This window comes from Bactrocera oleae, chromosome X (assembly GCF_042242935.1).
Source record: "Bactrocera oleae isolate idBacOlea1 chromosome X, idBacOlea1, whole genome shotgun sequence".
Taxonomy (NCBI): domain Eukaryota; kingdom Metazoa; phylum Arthropoda; class Insecta; order Diptera; family Tephritidae; genus Bactrocera; species Bactrocera oleae.
Genome location: NC_091541.1, coordinates 33,037,725 through 33,059,870, shown reverse-complemented (window position 1 = coordinate 33,059,870; position 22,146 = coordinate 33,037,725). Strand labels below are relative to the sequence as shown.

At 34.8% G+C, this 22,146-nt stretch overlaps 2 protein-coding genes across 6 annotated transcripts in view; one reads left to right on the top strand and one right to left on the bottom strand.

Annotated features, from left to right (window-relative positions):
* The window catches only part of LOC118683628 (putative 115 kDa protein in type-1 retrotransposable element R1DM), a 36,299-nt gene extending 17,626 nt beyond the window's left edge, over nt 1–18,673 (top strand). The window contains exons 2-5 of one of the 5 annotated variants that reach the window (XR_011397275.1): nt 13,592–14,021; nt 14,135–17,037; nt 17,121–17,197; nt 17,254–18,673. The gene's annotated coding sequence lies outside the window, so the exon portion shown is untranslated. Of the gene's footprint in view, nt 1–13,591; nt 14,022–14,134 lie in introns of all 5 variants that reach the window. The other 4 variants (XR_011397276.1, XR_011397277.1, XR_011397274.1 and 1 more) reach the window with 4 other exon arrangements.
* LOC106624597 (mucin-4) overlaps nt 7,653–22,146 on the bottom strand; it is a 37,696-nt gene continuing 23,202 nt past the window's right edge. Inside the window, exons 7-13 of the mRNA XM_036378296.2 lie at nt 20,639–21,061; nt 18,667–19,151; nt 13,058–13,108; nt 10,596–10,692; nt 9,266–9,343; nt 8,935–9,029; nt 7,653–7,876 (exon numbers count right to left, since the gene is read on the bottom strand). Of these exons, the coding sequence (XP_036234189.2) occupies nt 8,991–9,029; nt 9,266–9,343; nt 10,596–10,692; nt 13,058–13,108; nt 18,667–19,151; nt 20,639–21,061 (1,173 nt within the window). The 3' untranslated portion in view covers nt 7,653–7,876; nt 8,935–8,990. The remainder of the gene's footprint in view (nt 7,877–8,934; nt 9,030–9,265; nt 9,344–10,595; nt 10,693–13,057; nt 13,109–18,666; nt 19,152–20,638; nt 21,062–22,146) is intronic.

Below are 22,146 nucleotides of genomic sequence, written 5' to 3'. Positions count from 1 at the left end.
GGAATATGAGCGGAGAAGGAGCCGCCTTGAGTAGCCTCAGTGACGCAGTGATCTATGTTTTCCGGAATGCAGCTGAAGGAGGAAAGAATTACGGAGTGTCCTTGTTCGGACCTCCTCATAAGCCCAGCTTCCCTGAGCCTTAGAGCACACTTCGCAGCAATGCACCTACCGGCAATGTCCACAGGTGCTATGTTTAAAATAGCATTAAGAGCTATTGTAGGTGTGGTTCGCAGTGCACCGGAGATTCCGATGAGCGCCGCTCTTTGGACCCGCTCAAGCTTTTTAGCCAGTGTGGACCTTTCGAGCGCCCTCCACCAGACGAACACACCATAGAACATTATTGGCTTAACTACGGTTTCGTAGAGCCAGAACACCACCTTAGGTGAGAGTCCCCACCTTTTCCCTATAGCCTCTTTGCAGAAGTATAAGGCAACCGATGCCTTCGTAACTCTCTCCTCAATGTTTTTCCTATAGGAAAGTTTTCTATCGAGGATAAGCCCTAGGTATTTAACTTTCTCAACAGGTTGAAGAAGCGAATCCCCGAAGGAGGGGAGAGGCACATTTGAGATCTTATACCTCCTAGTAAATAAAACCATTTCGGTTTTACTTGGGTTGATGGTACCCCTCGATGAGCTCGTAGACGGTATTCAGGAATTTTCCCTTAACCATAAGAACCACATCATCAGCGTAGGCTGTCACCCGACAGCCTTGCGTCTCGAGTTCTATAAGTAGGTCGTTTACCACCAGAGTAGTGGGGAGAGTACTCCCCCCTGCGGAGTTCCCCTATTCACTTTTCTGGTTGTCTTGGCACCACCCCACTCCGCTGCGACAGTTCTGTCAGACTAAAAACAAGGTGCTTGAGGTTCGATTCCCCCTCAAACTTTTCGATGGCTTTAACCATTGCCTCTGGTCGCACATTGTTTAAGGCCCCCTGCATGTCGAGAAAGGTGCCCACAGCAAATTCCTTGTGCTTGAGAGCTATCTCCAGCCATGACACTACATCATGCAAAGCAGTGTCAACCGACCTGCCTTTGATATAGGCATGCTGCGCCCGTAACAGTTTACCCCTCGGTATTCTGCTCCTAATGTACAAAGCCTCTCCAATGTTTTCAACAGAAATGAGGATAGGCTGATGGGTCTGAAATCTTTAGCACCGACGTGAGAGCTTTTGCCGGCCTTCGGCATAAAAGTATCCTTAACCTGTCGCCCGACCTTCGGGACATGGACAATCTAACACAGTTCGTGTAGATGGGGGCCAGCCAGCTGCATGACATCTTAATCGTACCCTGTAATTGCGCTGGAATAATGCCATCGGGCCACGGGGACTTAAAGCGTTTGAAGGATTTCAACGCCCAGGAAAGGTGACGATCGTCCAGAAGGTCCAAGAAGGCTGTACAGCCCTCCTGCAGCTCCCCCAGTGGCACTTCTTCAGCAGAGTGATTTAGTGGAAAATGAGCATCCAGGAGTAGTTTCAGCGGCTCCTCGCTGCGAGTTGTCCAACTACTATCTGCATTTTTTAGATACCCCACTGAAGTAGGATTTTTTGCAAGAATGCGCCTGAACCGTGAGGACTCATGACAGCCCTCTACACTACTGCAGAACTACACTCTCCACGAAGCCGACTTGGCTTTCTTCAACTCGGTCTTGTAGATGGCCAGTCCGGCCTTGTACAACGATCAGTCGTCACTAGAGCCACTTTTACAGGCTTTATTTGGAAAGTCTTCTGCTCGAAGATCTGATCTCCGTTAGCTCCGAAATCCACCAAGGGGGTTGCCCTTTGATTTTCTGAGTTCTCAGAGGACAGGAGCTGCCAAGAGTAGTTTTACCAACAGAGCTGAAAACCTCGACGAGCTCATCGACCGCATCCGCAGATAGGATCAAATCCCTGTCGGGTGCAGTTGGAAGATCTGATCGAAGCTTCCTGCAATACAGGACCCAGTTGGTATTCCTGAAATTTCTATAGGTTTTGAGCTCCCGGCGTGAGGCTTTCAAGCTGAAACCAATATATTTATGATCGGAGAAGCAATGGTCGTCTAGAACCCTCCATTCCGAAATCAAGGGAGCAATTTCCCTAGAGACTAGCGTAACGTCAAGGACTTGCGCCCTGCTAGCAGTCACAAAGGTAGGGCTGTTCCCCCTATTACATATAGAAAGATCTACACTACAAATAAAATCAAAAAGTGACTCGCCTCTTGCGTTGATGTCCGAGCTCCCCCAGACGGAGTGCCTTGAATTTGCATCCGAGCCTATTACGACTCCGGCCCCTTTGCGCCTGGCCTCTGCCAGAGCCCTTCTCAGCAGGTACGGAGGTGGCTCCACCTCGTCGTCGTGCGGCATGTAGGCTGAGACAAGCCAGAGTTCTCCAGCACTGTCCTCCAGTCTAGCAGCGACGACATCTTTTCTGATCAACAAGCAGGCTCTGGTTCTACCTGTGCTGTTTGCCGCCAGGAGCTTGTGGCTTTTTATCCTTAAACCAGAGATACCGGTTCTGCTCAGCCACGGTTTCTGGATAAGAACAACGTCGGCTTCGTCCCGTCCTAGACGAAGCAATAGATCGGCGGAGGGCGCCTTTGAGTGCTTATTTATTATTATTTTTTGGTTTTTACCACCAACCACTATTTGTAATATATTAATATTTTTACTTTTATTCACATATTTTATTTAACCTAGCTAAAACAGGAAGTGATTGTTATAATATATTTTGGTCCAGTATACATACATACTTGTATATTACACCTATAAAGTTGATCACTTTTTCCGTCCAGTGTATACTACAAACATAGATAAAATGATCCGAAACTTCTCTCTTTGCCTTCTGAGAGAGCTCATGAACTTTCAGTGCTGCCAAAGAAAACCACGAGTTCATGAGCTACTGAACAGATGACAAGCAAAACAATGAACTACCACTAAGAATCCCGCAGAAATAAATTGCGAGATCAGTGGGTAATTTGTGAGATCAGATTTTTTGTTGACTTTTACGTATATTTGTAATCTTTATTTAAAGATATTTAATATAGTTTTGTTTTTGAGAAGGAGCGTATTTTGTCGCAGAGTATTGTTTTGTTTAGCAGTACCAATTGTCAACGTATATACATATTTTGGTTAGGATCCCCAGCAAATGTTATGTAAACTTGGGTTTCCGTATAAATTATCAAAAGATATTTATTTATAGAGTGTGTAGGGCTACAAAACTGTTTTTGTAACCGCGCAAATATCGAAAAAGCGAAAAGTTTAAACGAAGTTGTAACAGCGATAAAATACAAAGGGCCGGGTAATGATGCTATGTGTGGTCAGCTATTAGACTAACTTTATTCGCAAAATTCTTCTCCTTAAATAATATTCTAAGCAATATTGCAATACCGTTCAATTCATAATTTCCGCTAAGTACATAGTTTCGTTTTCTATTAGTGCATATATACATAAGTATGTAAGTTATATATATTCGTATATAAGTAGTTATTAACAAAAAGAGAAATATAAAAAAATGGGAACGCAGCATTGCAAGAGGCTGCTTACATATTAAGCTTAGTGCATGTTAAATGGGACTTGCTAATATGCACAAACAAATATTCATGTAATTGCGTGGACGAAAACATAGCGGTAGCATAAGTGTTCAAAGCAAGCGCAAGCAAGCAATAAATATGTAAGTATGTACACAATGCAAATACAATTATTAACTGCATTGAGGTGAATGACTTCTAGTGCTTGCCCTTGAATATTAGGCAAATAAGTAGAGAACAAGATATAGCAAAAATGTACAGAACATATGACCGTATAATGCAGTGGTTCTCAATCGGTGACCCAAGAGAGTGTATAAAAAAGAAATAAGGTTTATGTTGAGGTTATTTAAAACTTGTAAGTGTTTTGAAATATTAAAATATTTTGTTAAATTTAGTTTTAAAAGTTAATTTTGAAAATCTTTTGTGATTAAAATATACATGTACATATATTTAGACGTCATATAGGATATCTAGCTTATTAAACTAATTTTAAATATGTATATTTTTCTGTAAAATGGAAACCAAAAAATACCCAAAAAATACATTAAAAAATTTCAAAACTTATTGTGGACTTTCTCTTGAATCAAAGAGTTTCGGATCATTTTATCCATGACTACAACTGTAAAGTTGAAATTTTCTGCTATAAATAATTGATTCTGATTATTTATTAACCGATATGTTATTTCCGCCAGGCATATACAGGTGTTACCTCTCACCCAGCTGTAAGTAAAGAGTAGGGAACAGAGAAGACGGCCTCCTGTCTGTCTCACATAATAAGCTTGTTGATGATACACAGTTTTCATCTTTTATAATTGTTTTGGCATCAATAGCAGTAGTTTAGTCCTCAGAGCCGATTTACTTAAAATGCCGCCCTGGGCAATTGTTAAAATTACCTATGTATTGCAATAAATTCATCCAATCATGCCATTTTTTAAGGAAAAAAATTGAGAAATGATTTTGATAGTATTTGACGTTTCTGACATTTTAGTTTATATAAGGAACTTTTATGTTGTAAACTTGAATACGTAAAACAATTAAATTTGATAAATTGGAGTTACTTTGAATTTTGTTTATTACATTGTAGTTAATTATGACAAAAACACATTATTTATATGTATATTATATTATTGATGCATGGCGTATAATAATTTCACTTTTCCATTAATCAAACATAAATATCTAATCAAATTTATACAATTGATTTATGTACGATGTATTATGTATATGTATATTATAATAAAAAATGATGTATAGTACAAGATATAACATTTAACATTAAAATGATAAAAGTAACCATTGGCACGAAGTGTTTCACTCGTTTTTTCCCATTTTTTTACTTATATTAATATATATTAAGTATTCATATAGTTATGTATCATATATTCTCCAACAAAGCCATGTAAATTTTTTTAAAATGGCGACTTGAAGTAAATACAGTGAAAGCTCCAATACGTTTTAGTTTTTTATAACAAAATATTTTGTTGCCAGGGTCTCTGCCCTCGGACCCGATCACATATAACGCCAATTTGAATCTGAATATTTTCCCATCACCAATATTGAAAATATCTATTATAAGTATAAGTATAAGTAGTTTTGATATTTCGCATATTAAGCAAAATATTTTAACTAAACGAAACGTGCGGTGGACTGTTTTTTTAAATTTTAATATGATGCCAAAAATCAAAAACTACTGAATCTATATCAAATGAACTTAGTAAAATTGTTTTTTTTTTTTACATTATATAATAAAGCGAAAAATGGGTGATATCGAATTACAGCCCAAAATAATATAAGTTTAATAGTAAGGATAGCATAGTATGCTTGCATGAGGATCGAATCCAAAATTGGGTTAAACCGGTGGTGCCATTCAATTTTAGGTGAAGTCTCATAACCAAATTTAATAACATTCACTTAAGACCTTTATTTTAAAAATAGTCTAAATCCGACTAAAACCACGCCAACATCCCATATGACACCATTTAAATTCCATCCGATACTTTCACGTTACAATATAATCAAGTACGAATTAATATAAGAAGAAAACTATATGCAAGTAGTGTATCTAATAGCTAACAACTCTCATCATCCGTGCGCATAGCTGACTTTATATCGAAAAAATCGGCCAATTTGTGAGATGTTTTAATTAAATTGAGTGAGCACTTTTTCTTGATGGACGTAGTCTTGCGCAAAAATGGAAAAAATCGTGTCGGTACTTCCTCTAGCGACAATATATCTAATATAATGATTCCATCCCTCCGGCTGCTTTGACCATATACCTCATATATCGGTCAATTTTTGAGATATTTAGCAAAATTAAGTAGCGTATAATTGGAGATACTATAGTTAAAAGTGAAAATAAATTAAACCGATCCATATAAATATTCAATATAACAAAAATAAATTGCGTGGGTTGTCTTAATAAAATATGTTAGCAAACATTTTCTTGAGCGTACTTTAGGTTAATACTAAATGTAGATGAAATCGATCCATAACGCCTCTAATCTTCAACAAAGTTATTATGCGAAGCTTTCACCGAAATGCCGCTTGTGTGGCTGTTGCTATAATTTATTCGCATAGCATTTTTATTTATTTTTTGTAAGCCTTATTTACGAGATTTATCCCTTTTAGTGCCGAGAGCCATAATGTAGTAAACCGTTACAAGGCGCGAGCCGATATATCGGCTCCAGCTGTACTGGCGAAAAGTGCAAGAGCCGATATATCGGCTCGCGCCTTGTAACGGTTTACTACATTTATGGGAGAACTCTATCTCAAAATAAATTTGTAATGCGTTATAAATGATATAACTTCATTACAAGATAATTTTAAAAAAAATATTTTTTTGGTTTGAACTCTTTGTGGATGATGTTTTTTCTTGTGTTTTGCTTGTAAAACTGTGAACTTTTCGTCAGTACAGGTGGAGCCGATATATCGGCTCCCGGAACTAGAAGGGTCAAATCTCGTAAATAAGGCTTACAAAAAATAATTAAAAATGCGTCTATGCAAATAAATTATAGCAACAGCCACACAAATAGCGATATAAACACATTCGTATAATGGCCGATTAATGTTCGCAAAAGCTACTATGTTATGCGGTTTGCTTTGAGTATATAATTCGAGATGTGTGAATTGTGGCCTCATAATTCGATTACTGGCTGATCAAGCATTGTAAATGGCATAAACAATACATACATACATACATATTATTGTTATTTGTAAATTTGAAATCATCATTCGTCTTGGCAACTAAGTACGGCAGTAAAGCTAATGGATTTTTATAATTTTATTCTCATAAATAATTCTTTTGGTGACAAATTGGTAGTATAGTAAAACAATTTTGTGCTTGTCAACCAATTTGGTGCGCTATGCCAATTAATACTGACAGCTAGTTACTATTTTTCTTGGTATATTGGACAACCCAGAGGGAAACCAACGACGAAAGTTGCCCCTACGGGGAAGTTGGTATAGCTGCTGCTCATCCAGCTCATCAGCAAAAATTGCATATATATCAGCTGGCATCATCAAATTGAAATTTAATTGAATTAAAACATAATTGTTAACGCCGGTCGTTGCTCTAGACACCACTGGTTGCAGCATTTTTTTCGGTCGCACGTGTCGGTCAGTTGCTCACTCTCAACAATGTATTGCAAAATGGTTTAAATCATTTAAAAAATAAGAAAAACGTCCTTCGGCTGAACGGAAGCTATAATACCCTTCACAAAAAAAAAGTATTCTATAAAAGTACTTGATTTTGACCGTTCAGTTTATATGGCAGCTATAAGCTATAGTGCTCCGATCTGAACAATTTTGTGCAATAATCCGCGCCGAATTTTGTGAAGATATCTACTTGTAGTCAAATAAAAAACTTCTGCATACATGAACTTGATTTTGATCGATCGGTTTGTATGGCAGCTATGTATTGCAATATATGCTATAGTCGTGCGACATCGGCGGTTCTAACAAATTTGCAACTAATTGGAGAGAAAAGGACGTGTGCAAAATTTTAGATCGATACCTTAGAAACTGAGGGACTAGTCCGCGTATATACAGACGGACATGGCTAAATTATCCCGCTAATATTTATATTTCGTGGCAAACTTAATGTACGCTATTCAGGGAATAGTTAACTATTAAATAATTGTTATATTCTTAAAGTTGAAAATAAATAAATATTGTTGTATTGAACTAAGGAGATATAGGTACACGTGCCAAATCGCATATGGACACAACACATGAGGGCTTATTACACTTTGCAATAGCAACTACAATAATTGCATAATTATAACTTATTTCCGACAAGAAATTCATAACAAGTCTGTAAGCAACTCGCTAATGAGCAGATCAGTTGTTATTCCAATACCGAACTGTACCGAACAAATCTGAAATGAAAAAATTTTAATACGTTATATTTCGTTATAAACAAACATTTCAAGACGTACAGGCGCTGGTAGTCAAATATTGGCAATAGAACAAAAGTACTAGCAAAATAGGCAATATTTTCAAAAAACACACACTATTGTTCAGTATATTACTGCTAAATTCTAAAAGACTGGTGGAGTTGGAAAATTTGATGGTAGTGGAACGTTCAAAAAAATGTCTCCAGGCTGAAAGTAAAGTTGCTCGGAGTATCAAGGAAGCCCCCCAAATATACGCTGTTGCTAACGCTAAGGAGTTGGGGTATTGCAAAACTCAACCCTCAAACTGTTAGGAAATTCTTGCTTTTACCCGATTTTAGAGCATATACGCCACGAAAGAAGCCACAATTATCAAAGAGAAATATTGCGGAACGTTTACTATATTTTAAAGAGTATATCCACCGTGATAACGAATTTGGCGATTCTGTAATTTTAACCGATGAGTACAAATTTAATTTTTTTGAATCTGATGGTCGTATATTTGTATAGCGTAAGGAGGGTTAAGTGCTAAAAGATAAAAAAATGAATAAGACTATCAGCATGGAGGAGGCTGCATTGTGTGGTGCAATGGAAGCAAAAGGTCTGCAGTGGGAGCAACAGACGTCGAAATTCCGTTAGACGAAAACTTATAAAATGCTTGGAATGCTCAATACATCGATGTAGAGAAGGGCGTCAAGGTTTAAAAGTTTTTAAACGTGGGCGTGGTTCCCTTCTTTAATAACTGTAAAGCAGATATATCACAAACCACAAAGCTATATCCCAATCTTCTTCGGAACAAGTCCTATTAGGACCTCCTCACACAGTGATAACCACGCCCACCCCATGTATAACGGTTATGTTGAAAACAGCTAAAAGTGCGATAATTCATGTAAGAAATACGTCAGAAGTACTAAATATTACAGTGAAGCATGCAACAAGTCCCTGCATGACTGTAACTTATATATCAATTACAAAAAGATACAAATAAGCTAATATATACATAAATAAGTAAATATTATATATTTATACATGCATATACATACAAACCAAAATCCTTAAATGAGTTTTAGACCATCTGTTAATTTTCACAACAGTTCCGCTATATGTTAGAATGAATCGAAACCAGATATATCACTTCCTTGCTAGAAAAGAAAATAATATGTATCGGATGTTGTCATGAATTGCTGTTTGGAATCTAGTATAAGAAAGACTTCGATTTGAAGTAGATGAAAGAGACACCTCCTCCTATGTTTGGCTTTTAATTTAAACACAAAGGTTAAGCCTAAATTGTTTCTAATTTAAAATTTAACTGTGGCTTAGATCTTGCAAACAATTTAATATATTGAAAAAAGATAAAAAAAAATAACAGCTTACCTTGTCAGGTTCATAAAGGTGTGTATGCGGCAACAGAAATGTAGAGCCGACATCTCGTTCTGCCATCGTGTTCGCATCCTATTAACAAAAAAAAAATAGGGTTTTATTTAATAAATTATTATTAGAAACTTAGCACCCTTAACTAACATGGGGCTTAGATCCATAAATTAAATCGATTTTCTTCTTTTTTGTCATGGTTATATAGTATTGTGCAATTTTTGAAGTTAAATTATCCGGAGAATCAATTAACCGATACTTGTTTAATTGAACAATTCGTTCAATTGCCGGAATCCCGCTTATAACTTAATCAATTAAAAAATTCAAATGTGTACTTTAAGTATTTACTTAGTTTTTAGTAATGATATTTAAATAAAATTTTGAACTTTTAACGTAAAAAATATGATGAACAAAAACAAGACAATGCAACTTATATATTTAGAGACCATTGTTATAAAAAAAAATATACTTAAGGGACAAAAACAATTAATATCATTATATATATATACAGCACTCGCATTATTACATTTTTAAAATGTTAATTAAAGAAGTCTGTAATTTTTTTTGTGCATTGTCCTACTAACCGGGTTCAATTATGCAGTAAAATTTACACGTATTTTGTATACATTATATTTTTGACCGTTTAGGTGGTTCAAACAATCGGGAAAATCAATTAACCAGGGCTCAATTAAGCGGGGGATACTGAAGTCCGAAATCGCCGATCGATTTGCACACTGTGACATGTGAGAATAATATTATCAAATTTGGATGAAATTGGTTGTTGCTGAGATGTGGAATTGAAATTTAATATGGGCAGAATAATATCATCCTATCCGTGCTATTTTTACTGTGAAATTTAATAAAAGGTGTTTTTTTAGACATTTTGTTTCGTGAAGAAAAAGAAAAGTAATGGCCAAGAATTAAGCTTAGTTATAAAGATAAAGGTTTGCCATAAAAATTAATAAAATTGCAGCCGAGAGGCCTAATCTTCTACCACTTTTTACAGCAATTGAGACCGTATGTCAGCATTAACGCTCCGAATATTCTATTCCAAGGCGTCAATCGTCTCAGGCTTATATGCGTAGACAAGTGGCTTCACATAATCCCACAAAAATAGTCCCACCACAGTCCCACGACTCGAGATAATGCGCTCATCAAAAATTTCCTTTAGTAAACTGGTTGTTTCTTTTGCTGAACCATGATTTTGGCAAATTCGCACTATTTGCATACGTGCAAACGTATAAATCAAATAAAAGCTGTCATTGAAAACCACACGTAACGGAGGAAAAGGCTGTATATACATATATTAACATTTATTTGTATTAATACTTACATCATTTGTGTTGGAAGTCAGCACGTCAAAGCAAATGTGTAAAGGTTTTACAGTAGTCTGAACTGTAGATTCCCCAAGAGATTGCGCCTCAGTTGATCTGGAAAATGAGATATTTAACTATTACGTATGAAAATGGACGAAGTCGTATAAATAATCACGCCCACACCGTATACAAATTTAATGGTCAATGCTACTAAAAGTGCGATAACTGTATAAGGAAAAAAGAAACTCCACAAACCCCCAAACGGAATAAAAACATTGCTGAAACGAAGCATATTATTGTACACCCATAGACATACTTTTGTACTTTATGACTTAAGAGGTTAAATTTAAATTCCTCGGACAATATGAGGAAATGCTGGAAGAACTTGTCCTGAGCAAGTTTGGTCGATTTGATTTAAGTGGTTTGTGAGATATATACTTCTAAGATTTTAGAGACCTGGACCAAGTCCACTTTTGAAAAATTTTCAAACCACATGGAGGGGCATACTTCCAGGACCCATACAAAATTACAGATTTTAATTTGTAGCTTAGTTATAGCATCCTCAAATCTGCAATACCAGGAAGACATGTATCGCGATATCTGAAGTCTTACACAAGTTATCGCACAGACGGACGAACGGACAGACAATCAACCGGAGTTCAACTTCTTCCAACTCGTACCGTTCCTCGTCATTCCAATCATATATCTATATATGTATATAAAAATTACATGTCACGTTTTGTCCGCGGTTGTCTCCTATACTACTGAACCGATTTTAGTAAAATTTAGCAGGGTGTCCAAGTTAATCCAACATAAATGGTAGGATAGTTAAAATCTCAAATTGCTAAAATCATAAAAAAAATTGCAAACATAAGCATGTTTTCACAAAAAAAAAAAATTATTAAATAAAATTTTCAGTAAATTTCCATTGACAAATATTTGTATGAATCATTTTCTATTATCAACCAAAAGTACAATGCCTTGGTTTCTTATACCGGCAATTTCGTGTTCGCTTTTATTCGTAAATAAAATTTTCACTATATTAAATTGTTTATTGTATGTGTAAAAGTACCATATTTATTGTATATCATAGTCATAGCATCGAATGTCCGAATGTAATATCTATAATATAAAACTGAATCACTGAATGTGTTGCTAAGCGCAAATCTCGAAAACCGATGACCCAATTTCGCTAATTCTTTTTTTAGAATATTGCTTGAAGTACGAAGATGGTTCTTACGCAGAGAAAAAAATTGTCTGAAAAAGCTTAAAAACAGCAAACGATTCCTAATCTTACATATGTATATAAAATAGAGTCGTATTTGTATTGAGTATTGTAACTAATATTTATAACTCAAGAACGGTTTAACCGATTTGGCTGAAAATTGGTGGCGAGATATCGTCTATTTTAATGATTCGCTACTGTTGTTAATGAAAATGAAAACGTAAATTATCTAGATATACTCGAAATGACATTAAAAAATCTTTGATTGAAAATTATTCAGAGTAATTCCAATTCACCTCCCTTATGCTTTGGTAGACGTTTGGTAATCAAAAAGATTACAGGAAACGTTATTGTAGCAACCATTTTGACTAAAAAATTTAATGGAGAAATGGTCCTCTTGCCACGTTTCCAATGATACTGTCAGAATGTACGATTCCAATAGAGCTGAATTAAATTGAATTAAACATTTTTATAATTTAAAACTATATAAATATAATATTCTTAAAAATTAAGAATGATCTATTCTCTTTCATCAACTAACTTCTTTCAACAACTAACATCTTTGAAAATTACTCATTTGTTTCAAATTTGAATATAAAATTAACAAAATTAAAGAAATCAACATATTTTATTATATGTTTATTTGTGCTTAATAACAAATCGAAGAAAATGAGTAATAATCATTTTCAAATCTAAAAGAGATCCGCGAGGTTGTGCTTACACCGGAGATAAGGTTTTCGTTTTTATTCATAAATACAATTTTGCTGTATTGCATAGTTTACAATTAATGTATATCTTAGCCACAGCAACGCGTGGACGGGGTCCTATAAGGTATATATTTTAATAATATATAATTTTAATAATATATAGTACATATATACATATATATATATATATATATGGAATAGTTTTAGGTGTCACAATTAACCGTTAGGTGAACGAAACTATTATGGCTAATTCACATAGAACTTTTTCTTGGCTTTGCTTTGACAGAGAAGTTCGATGTATGCTTTTGTAACAACAAAGTGAAGTACAATGTTGGAGAACTCTCATCTTTTTATGCTTTTCCAAGCAAACGTCGCCATTTTTTTAACGAGTAGCACGACAAGTGAAGTGTTCATTCTGACATATGCTTTTCTTTTTCGCTTTGTTGTTAAAATATGAATTGTCAAGCCAAGCGAGGAAAGTTGTATGTGAATCGGCCATTATACTCTGTAGCAACCTGTTACGAGAGTCAAAATATATAAGCCTTACAGCTTATTTCGTTGATAATGTCCAAACCAAACATCCATAGAGTCGAGTAGGCTGTAAAGATTTAATAATAAATTTTTATTAATATTTACATACATTTTAATAATATATAGTTTAAAACTAATGGTCATACAATAACTAAACTGCAATGTACCCATTTATTAGACTTTCTGGCTATACAATCCCAGAATTGTTAAACATTTTATCATTTAACTTACTTCTTGAATTGAAACATTTTAACGCTCCCAAACCTTAGATTGCTACGTTGATGTAATAAATATCTGTATTCGATGCGGCAAGCGTTAGAGAGTAGTGAATCGTACAAACTATACCACATGTTCCTACGACGGGCAGCACTTGCGTTGCAAGGATGGAGAGATTCTTTTTTCAGCGTCACAAATCGGTTTAAAAAGCTCTAAGTTTTATTTTCTATAAACCAGGCACCGTAACATTTATGAGGAAATGATCAAATATCAAATATGATTATTTTTAAATTTGTATATTTTCCTCACAAAATAAAAGTTATATTTTTTGAAGCGAAACTTCTAATGGGGATTCGGGAAAGGTTGCGTTAGACGTGTAACGCGCAGTGGTAATGGCACAAACAGTCACCGATGCAAAACCGTCGACCGAATCAGCTGATACGACCTTTCTTATGAGAGCGCAATGTCAATGAACACTCATCACCGCTTTTACATCCGCTTCAATAGACCGTACGGTAGGATATTTACTTATTTTTGCACAACAAATTTTACTTTGAACATAATATTTAAATTTTATTGAGGTGAAAGGTTTAGGACGGCAAAAACAAAATTGTGTACATCAGCTGTTTGATATGCCGCTGCCGTTTTCAAAATGTTTAAAAAGATGGCTTCAGGACGACATTTGCCGTGTAGTGCATCTTTCGTTGAATATAATTAAAATGAGGAGGCTGCAGGACACACAGTGGAGTCGAGGTTTTCTGAAAGTACGTTACTGTTGATTTGGGGATTGTTTGTTAGGTGTTTAAATTTACAATTTCGCGGAAAACTTATTTTTATTCTCCACAATTATAACAATAATTTTAAACCAATTTTATAGGGAGACATGAAGAAGCGTGAGGATCGCTACTTCGCGTATTTCCACTGGTTCGATAAAATCAAGAAAACAGCTCAATCTTATTGTGATTACAGAGCACGAAAGCGAGCAGAAATGGAAAAAGAGTTATCAAATACGGTAACTAGTAATCTGTCTACAAGTTCTGAGCCTTCTTCAAATGTTGATTTCTGGAAAAGTAACGTTTCAAAAGCAAAGCCCTTTGCGAAATAAGAATATCAAATTGCGGCAAATCCTATTTGCACATTAGATAACCAATTATTCGACTTTATTAACTCGAAAAAAGACATTTCGATGATAGTATATAATTGCCAAAGTCTCCGTGCACATCAATGATTTTACCGATTCAGTCTTCCGACGAATACTTTGATGTTATCAGATAGCTTTATGAGCGATGAAGAACCTACTGTACAAGTACCAAATTTTTAATTTGTTGTGAGATTTCAATGTAATGAAATTCGAAATTCAGGTGTTGTCATCTACCGAAATGAAAAAGACAGATATTACGTTGTTACACCTCATTTGCTAATAAAAGCTCATTACTCAAGTGTGGCTGGGTCACAGTATCAACATCAGCAAGAGTTGGGGACTGAGATATGATTATTGGTAGGAATAATCCAACGACAAAAGGAGGGACCACTATTGATGCAGTTTTCGGTAGAAAAATTAAACATTTCATATCTCATTTATCACTGAAAGTGAGAATTAAATTGAAAACAAATTTTTGTCAAAAAAAAAATTTGTATTTGCCAAAAATATTATGTTATATTGATTTCAATCCTTTCATGTTTCCAATTTGCCATCATGAAATTTCACTTTTAGGCGCGGAGGGACTCCTCGCACCGTGTTTTTCGTTTACAAAGTAACAGTTATTTGATAACAATAAATACAGCGCCCGCTGAAAGTGAGAATTAAATTGAAAAAAATGTTTGGTCAAAAAAAAAAACTTGTATTGTGTTATATTGATTTCAATCCTTTCATGTTTCCAATTTGCCATCATGAAATTTCACTTTTAGGCGCGGAGGGACTCCTCGCACCGTGTTTTTCGTTTACAAAGTAACTGTTATCAAATAACTGTATTTACTAGTGGATTATGATAGCTAAAATGAAATATAAAATGTTTAATTTTTCTACCGAAAACTGCATCAATAGTTGTCCCCCCTTTTGTCGTTAGATTATTCCTACCAATAATCATATCTCAGTCCCCAACTCTTGCTGATGTTGATACCGTTGATACAGTTATTTGATAACAGTTTTTTATTGCACACAGAATAATAATAGTTAACTCTTATAATACTGTGATGAATACGAGTATCAGAACATATCAGAATTAACGATAAACTGTCAGAAGCAACTAGACAGCGAATTCGTAGTTGCCAGAATGTTCTAGTAGCGAATTTTTGTTAAAAATTTACTATATAAGGGCTGCCGGATTGTGCAGCAGACACAGTTCTAATTAGAGTGTTGCCGTGTACAGAGCAATTAAGCTATATGTTATAAGTTCGAATAGCGAGCAATAAGTGTTAAGTCGTTGGAATTGGAAATAAAGATAAGTGTACAGCATTAAATTGGGACTTTAATTTAACAATCCAGTGATAGAGCTCAAGAGTGAGTTATAGTTAGACGATTTATCGAGAAATCCGTTACAATACGATAACATGATATGGAATACTTTCAGATAGAAAAGTAAACATTTATATGTTAGTAAAATCTTTGTGCTTTTAGTTAATAGTTATAAGATGATTTTAATTTATCGCTCACTAGATATAACTCTGAAGTGTAATAAGTTTTTTAAGGTATTCTAAGCTATTTTGAATTTGGCAGCACCACGTTGTTTTGACAGCAGTCATTAAAGGGGGGCTTCGGTTTTTTCTTGAATTGTATTCGCAAGGCTTAGAAAACGAAGGCGACTATTGAAAAAAATAAAGGTAATCCAAATGCCCAAAAAACGGATCATTAAAAATTTTTAAAAAGTTTGAGTCGCGATGGCAAATATGATTACACGACAGCAAATTATCAATACTTTAGCAGCAGCGGGTATTGATTTTGATTGAGAACGTGCCAGGTGAGAGCGTGCCAGATGGGGATACCGGCAGGGTTTGCTGGCTCGTGTTACTTTAGTTGATGACCTGAAGGCTCATGAAGAACTCGTAAAAACGAGCTATAACGGGATCTTAACCCAGCTGACAGTCGTAGAATTGATATAGCTGAACTTGATGCACTGATGAATAAATTTGACGGTTCTGAGTTTCAAGATGTCACGAATGAATGCGATGTTTGATGTTTGTCGTTGCAGTGACAGATACAAGTTAATTGCTGCTCGTCATTTACAAATTTGCCACGCTAAAATATTCATTGATGCTGCTGCAATGTGTTCGTATTTTCAATAAGTTTAAATCACGTCGCATTAAACCAGCAGAAACACCGCGATAATACATTGTCGAAATGCAATATATTGCTAGCCGAGTTAAAGTACTTGAAGCTGATTTGGATGATATAATCATTGATTGTTTAAATGACAAATTTTCTTATGTACCGATGTTATATGGCGCCAATTCAATCAGAGATTTGAAGACTCTTATGGAGCTCTATGAAAAGAAGCGGAAAATTTTCACAGTCCCAGCGACCATCCCGACAAAGGCCAAACCAGCTTTAAGTGGAAAAGTGGATATTGTTTTAGTTGCTTTCAACATGGCCACTATCCGAATGCTTGTACGGATCCCAGACGTCCACCAAATTCATGCTTCATGTGCTCTGAAATCGGCCACACACGCCAAAACTGTCCTCGTTACGCTACAAGAAACAACCGTTATATTGCAGCCGCTGTAGGAGATGATGCAAATCCTGAAGTCCGTCAACTGGCAGAACGATTTTCTTCAAATAATTTGGTGAGTGTTGCCTTCCTCAATAAAGAAAAGTGCACTGAAATAATTCCTCTTTTTGCTTAATTTGATACTGGCGGTGCCATTAGTTTCATAAAACGGTCTTACGTGTCATAATCAGTAAACCCCAACAGGGAACAAAAGTTGACACAATATCGTGGAATCGGTAATAAGCAATTAAGAATTTATGGCATTTTCACATGTAAATTTATATTTTTTCAGCAAGAATTGCTCCACAATAATGCTATTTTGCCAGATTCAGATGAGATTTTACCAGTGCTGGTTGGGCGTGACCTTTTAAACAAAATGCAAATAGCATTGTGCCAAACAAAGACAATTAGTTTTAAGCCAAAGGAGTTATTTAACATAAGAGCTTAAAATAAGTTTCGTGTTTCGGAAAAATTTGTCCGTGCACTTCGCTTTCTTGATTTTGTATATAGAAGCCCACTAGCTAGTTGCCAGTCTGCTAGCACTGTACATAATATATGCACAATTAAACGAAAAGTGTCCAGACACTAATGGGTCGGAGGTTAATGGTTACTCAATGCATATTAAATTGAAGACTAAATCCAGTGTACAGTAGTCCGAGAAGACTCTCGTTTATGGAGAAGTTTGAAATTCAAAGAACAATCGATGAGTTATTGGCTCAGGGAACCATGGTCTGGTGTTTCGCATAAGTGGACAGTATCAACAATTGTATTTGCCGGCAGAAATGCAAGAAAGTGTTATGAGAACGGTACACGAAAACTATGGCTACCAAGAAGTTAATAAGTGCGCAAATCAAATCCAAAAGCACTAATATTTTATATAATATATAAATATATAATAACATAAACGTGTTCTTGTAATAGTGGACGTGTTTACTAAATTTGTGAAGCTGGTGAATAATAGCTTAAAAGAAACTATATGTGTGCTTAAGAAGTACTTTGTAGATTACAGTCGTCTTCGAAGGTTCATAAGTGACCGGGGAACAGCTTTTACTTTCAATGAATTTGAAGATTTTTGTAAGGAATGCAATGTTAACCACATTTTGAATGCAGTCTAACGGCCAGGTAGCGTGTAAATCGTGTTTAAAGGACATTTTGGCAATAGTTACTGAGCGAATAAATATTGCCGATTGGAAGAAAAAGCTAACTGCGGTAGAGTTCGCTATAAACAATACTATACACTGGGCCACTAAACAAACTCCGGGTCCGTTGCTGTTTGGTGCTGAGCAAAGGGGAGAGCAAGTTGATGAGTTAACTGAATACCTTCATGACGTTTATGCTAAACCTATCGAAAATCTTGAAGATTTAAGGAATAAAGCTGATGTTGCCATTATAAAATCTCAGTTGGACAATCAGAGGAATTTCGAACGAAACCATAGGCCACCTAAAGAGTTCGAGGTAGGAGGCTTGGTAGTAATAAAGAATGTAGATATTACTGTAGGGAAAATATAAAATGAATTCCTAGGTACAAGGGTCCATATGTAGTCCGTAAGCAATTAGGCTTTGTAAGATATGTGGTTGCAGATGTTGAAAATTGCTGTGATTTATAGATTTGTAAGAGTGGTAACTACAAAAAAAAAAAATCTGAAGCAATGGATTGAGCATAAGTAGATTTTATTGCTGATGGAGTAAAATTAACCAAACTTACTTATTTTCATCTTTGCCAGAACTACGGTTTTCACTTGACGATCTATATGAACATTGGTTAACTAGTTTGACTTGATCCAGCTGCTGCTTCTGTTGTTCACTTGGAGAGAGCGTGGCTTGATTCAATCGAACTATTCGTTTATTATTATCAATGATTGAATCTATAAACTTATCGTTTTTAGCAACATCGTCGCCTATATTGATATTAGATCGGTGTTTTTGTGAATTGAACTCATCAATAATGTCACAGTTGGGGTTGAAAGCCAATGTTATCTGCTCGTTTTTTTCATTGCTGCTGGTGATTAATATATTTTCACTAACTAAGGCTGACACCTCATATCCAGCTGAAACAAGAGCTCCCAACTGATGCAGATGCATGTTTGTTAGTTCACAGTCGTCGTTCTCAACGTTTCGACCGGAGATCACCTCTACATGTTTAGATCCCCTGATATTTAGTTTTTTTGATGATTGTTTTTTCTGTTTTTGCTAAATGAGATATATAAATACTGGATTAGTATGATTACATAAATATGTATGAAACAAGATTTTAACAATTTTTCAATGGTGTGACATAATATAACATAATATAATATACTAAGCTTTCAGATAAATCAAGAATAAACAATAATTGATAACTTATACTATTTTGTTTGTAAAAGTATGAAATAACATCGATACAAACTCACCATAAAATCGATTCAAGCAAGCATAATTTTAGATAATACTTTATGATTATGATTACAAGCGAAAACTTAAAGACTTTTTAATACGCTTTTATTAGCTTCAGCTGTATTTATGTTTGAAACTTTTTTCAGTGGACAGTGGTAGTTTACTGAAATACTATTTATTTTAGGAGTCCTATGAAAAAAGCGATTAAAAGTTTGAAAAATCGAAATAAAGAAAATGAAACTAAAATGTGCAACTAAAAGCATCACAAACACATATCCCTAAATGAAGTGAAACTTCTGGAAGTCGCGAAATCCGTTAAAAAAAACTTTTGGTGTTGAGAAGTCAAAATTCAGATTCTTATTATCAGAATAGGGCTTCCAATAACACTGGACGTCACTTCTATTATGTGCTGAATTTTTACTGATGAGACTAATCCCTTAGATCAGGGATATTATATTAAGAATTATTTATCATCTTTTATACCTATATATGATCCGTGGAGCAGTATATGGTTTAGCATGATTACAAATGAAATCGGCCAAGATTTTTGTATAGCCCCCTTATTCCTTATATTGACAACTAAGTAATTGCGGATTTCACTTTAATGATATCCGACCCTTCAGTTAACTTTTCGCTTTTATACCGAATATACAGAGTTTAGCTCCTTTTAATTTTGTTTATATTGCTTCAGCATTATGTCATCTGGTATTACCTATGTAGTATAACTTCCCACTCCCCTAATACAAGTATAATAAATATCGTAATTTATTGTACGAATTTATTATAAAAGTAGGGCATGACGCAAAATTTAGTCAAACATAGTAAGGCTTTGATCTACATTTTAGATTGATATTATGCGTATGTTTTACCAAATATGACTGTAATCAATGCACGATTGCGCCGAATAAGGAATATTGAATTCACATGCATATTTTTTATTTATTTAGGTATTGCCCATACCAAAATATATTTCTTCACCTTTACAAATTATGTGAGTATAAGATGTTTACTTACAACCGAACATAGCCCTTTATTACTTGTTTAATGTAAATTTTCCAATATCTAAAAATAAATATCCGGTTTGACTCTTGCAAATTGCGAATATAAAATGTTCGGTCCCACCTTAACTGAGAAATAGCTGTTGCTTACGTGTTTAAACTTGTATTTGTTTAGGTTAGGCAAGCATTCAGCACGGGTTTGGGGATTTCCTTATGTATGTGAATCTAATTTTGTGCCAAAATTAAATAATTGCTACAAAACCAAGACATCGAACACCCTTACATAGTGTTTTGTATTCTGCTTACCACAATATTGCAATTGTTGTCCCGCCTTAGTGTCATTGAAGTGGCAATATCTGATTTATTATGCTGCTTTTGTGGTATTCGTTGTTGTTCATGGTGGTTTTTGGTATGTTCCATTATTACATGTTGGTGGAATAATTCAGTTTGGGGCGACACAGAAGCATGGTATTTAGCACGTGGTATCATTACTGTTAATGGCTGGTCTGTTTGATCGGTAGGTTTACACGCCGAATCCTTGAAAGAATTATGCTTGTTTAATACATATTTTTCACTATCTTTGACATTAACATTGGTTGTCGCTGTTTGCGCTATGTGACCATAAGGTGGATATCGTTGTCCCTCCACATGCACACTGCTGCTGTCCGTCATTATATGCGGATCTCTGGACCGACGATACGACTTTTTAGAAATATCAGTTGGGTCCTTCTACATAAGAACAATGAAGTATAAAATGAAGGCATAAGTAGCGAAAATATCGTAATAAAAAGATGCAACTGAAAATTGTTAGTACTTGAGGGTTAAAAAAATACACAAAATGGTGCAGTAGAAGCAAATGTGACAAAAAGAACGACTTCTTAAAAATTATTTTAAAAATAATGATATTTAATTATGTCATGAACAAAAGCAACTTCAAATGTAAATATATGACGAACGCGAGTTACATATGTTCACAATCATGTCAAAACACCTGACGGTACAGTTGATAAGTTTGACGAACTGTTAAGATAAATTGCAACATAACGCTAGTTCCGACCTTCCAACACGAAATGTAGAACTTGACAATAATATTTCTCAAGATATATTCAATATATATATATTTAAAATAACGTATGTAAAATGAAATGTGATATATATTAATTTATAAGCATTTTTATAATAAGCTTCATTTTAAGTAAATAATGGAAATAAAGCAGTCTGATTTTAGTCACCTCGCCCTAGTCAAATCGCTCTAATCAAATATTGTTGTTTTAATTTTAAAAAACCCTTGCCGCGACATAATACATAATTCGCGCGGGGGGTTTTAATTAGAAAAAACAAGCTTCATGGAAAAACTTGGCCACGCCGATACCTTCATTGATGTTTTATTTATTTATTGTAAAATAAAATAATCTGATGGATAGTTTGAATATTCATTATTGTGTTATGTGGGAAGTAGTTTAGTTTAGTTTTGAGCATAAACTTTGTGTTAGGAAGAGTTTGGATGTTAACCAATTTCCCCCTTTTTCACACCGAACCAAAAAATGCTAAAAAAAAATGTTCCCCTAAGATATACACAGAAAAAACGAATTATATATGAAGAGCCCAACAACAAACATTAAAAACGATAAATTTGCTTAATTTTTCACCAGAAAACTATTAAACTATGATGTTAATAACTTAATCAACATTTAAGTAAATATGGTTGATAAGCAAATGCATATATTATTCCAAAATATATGTAATAAGAATAATAAGTAATTATATTGTTAACTGATTAATAAATTGTAAAATCAGTCTGATTATCCTATCGA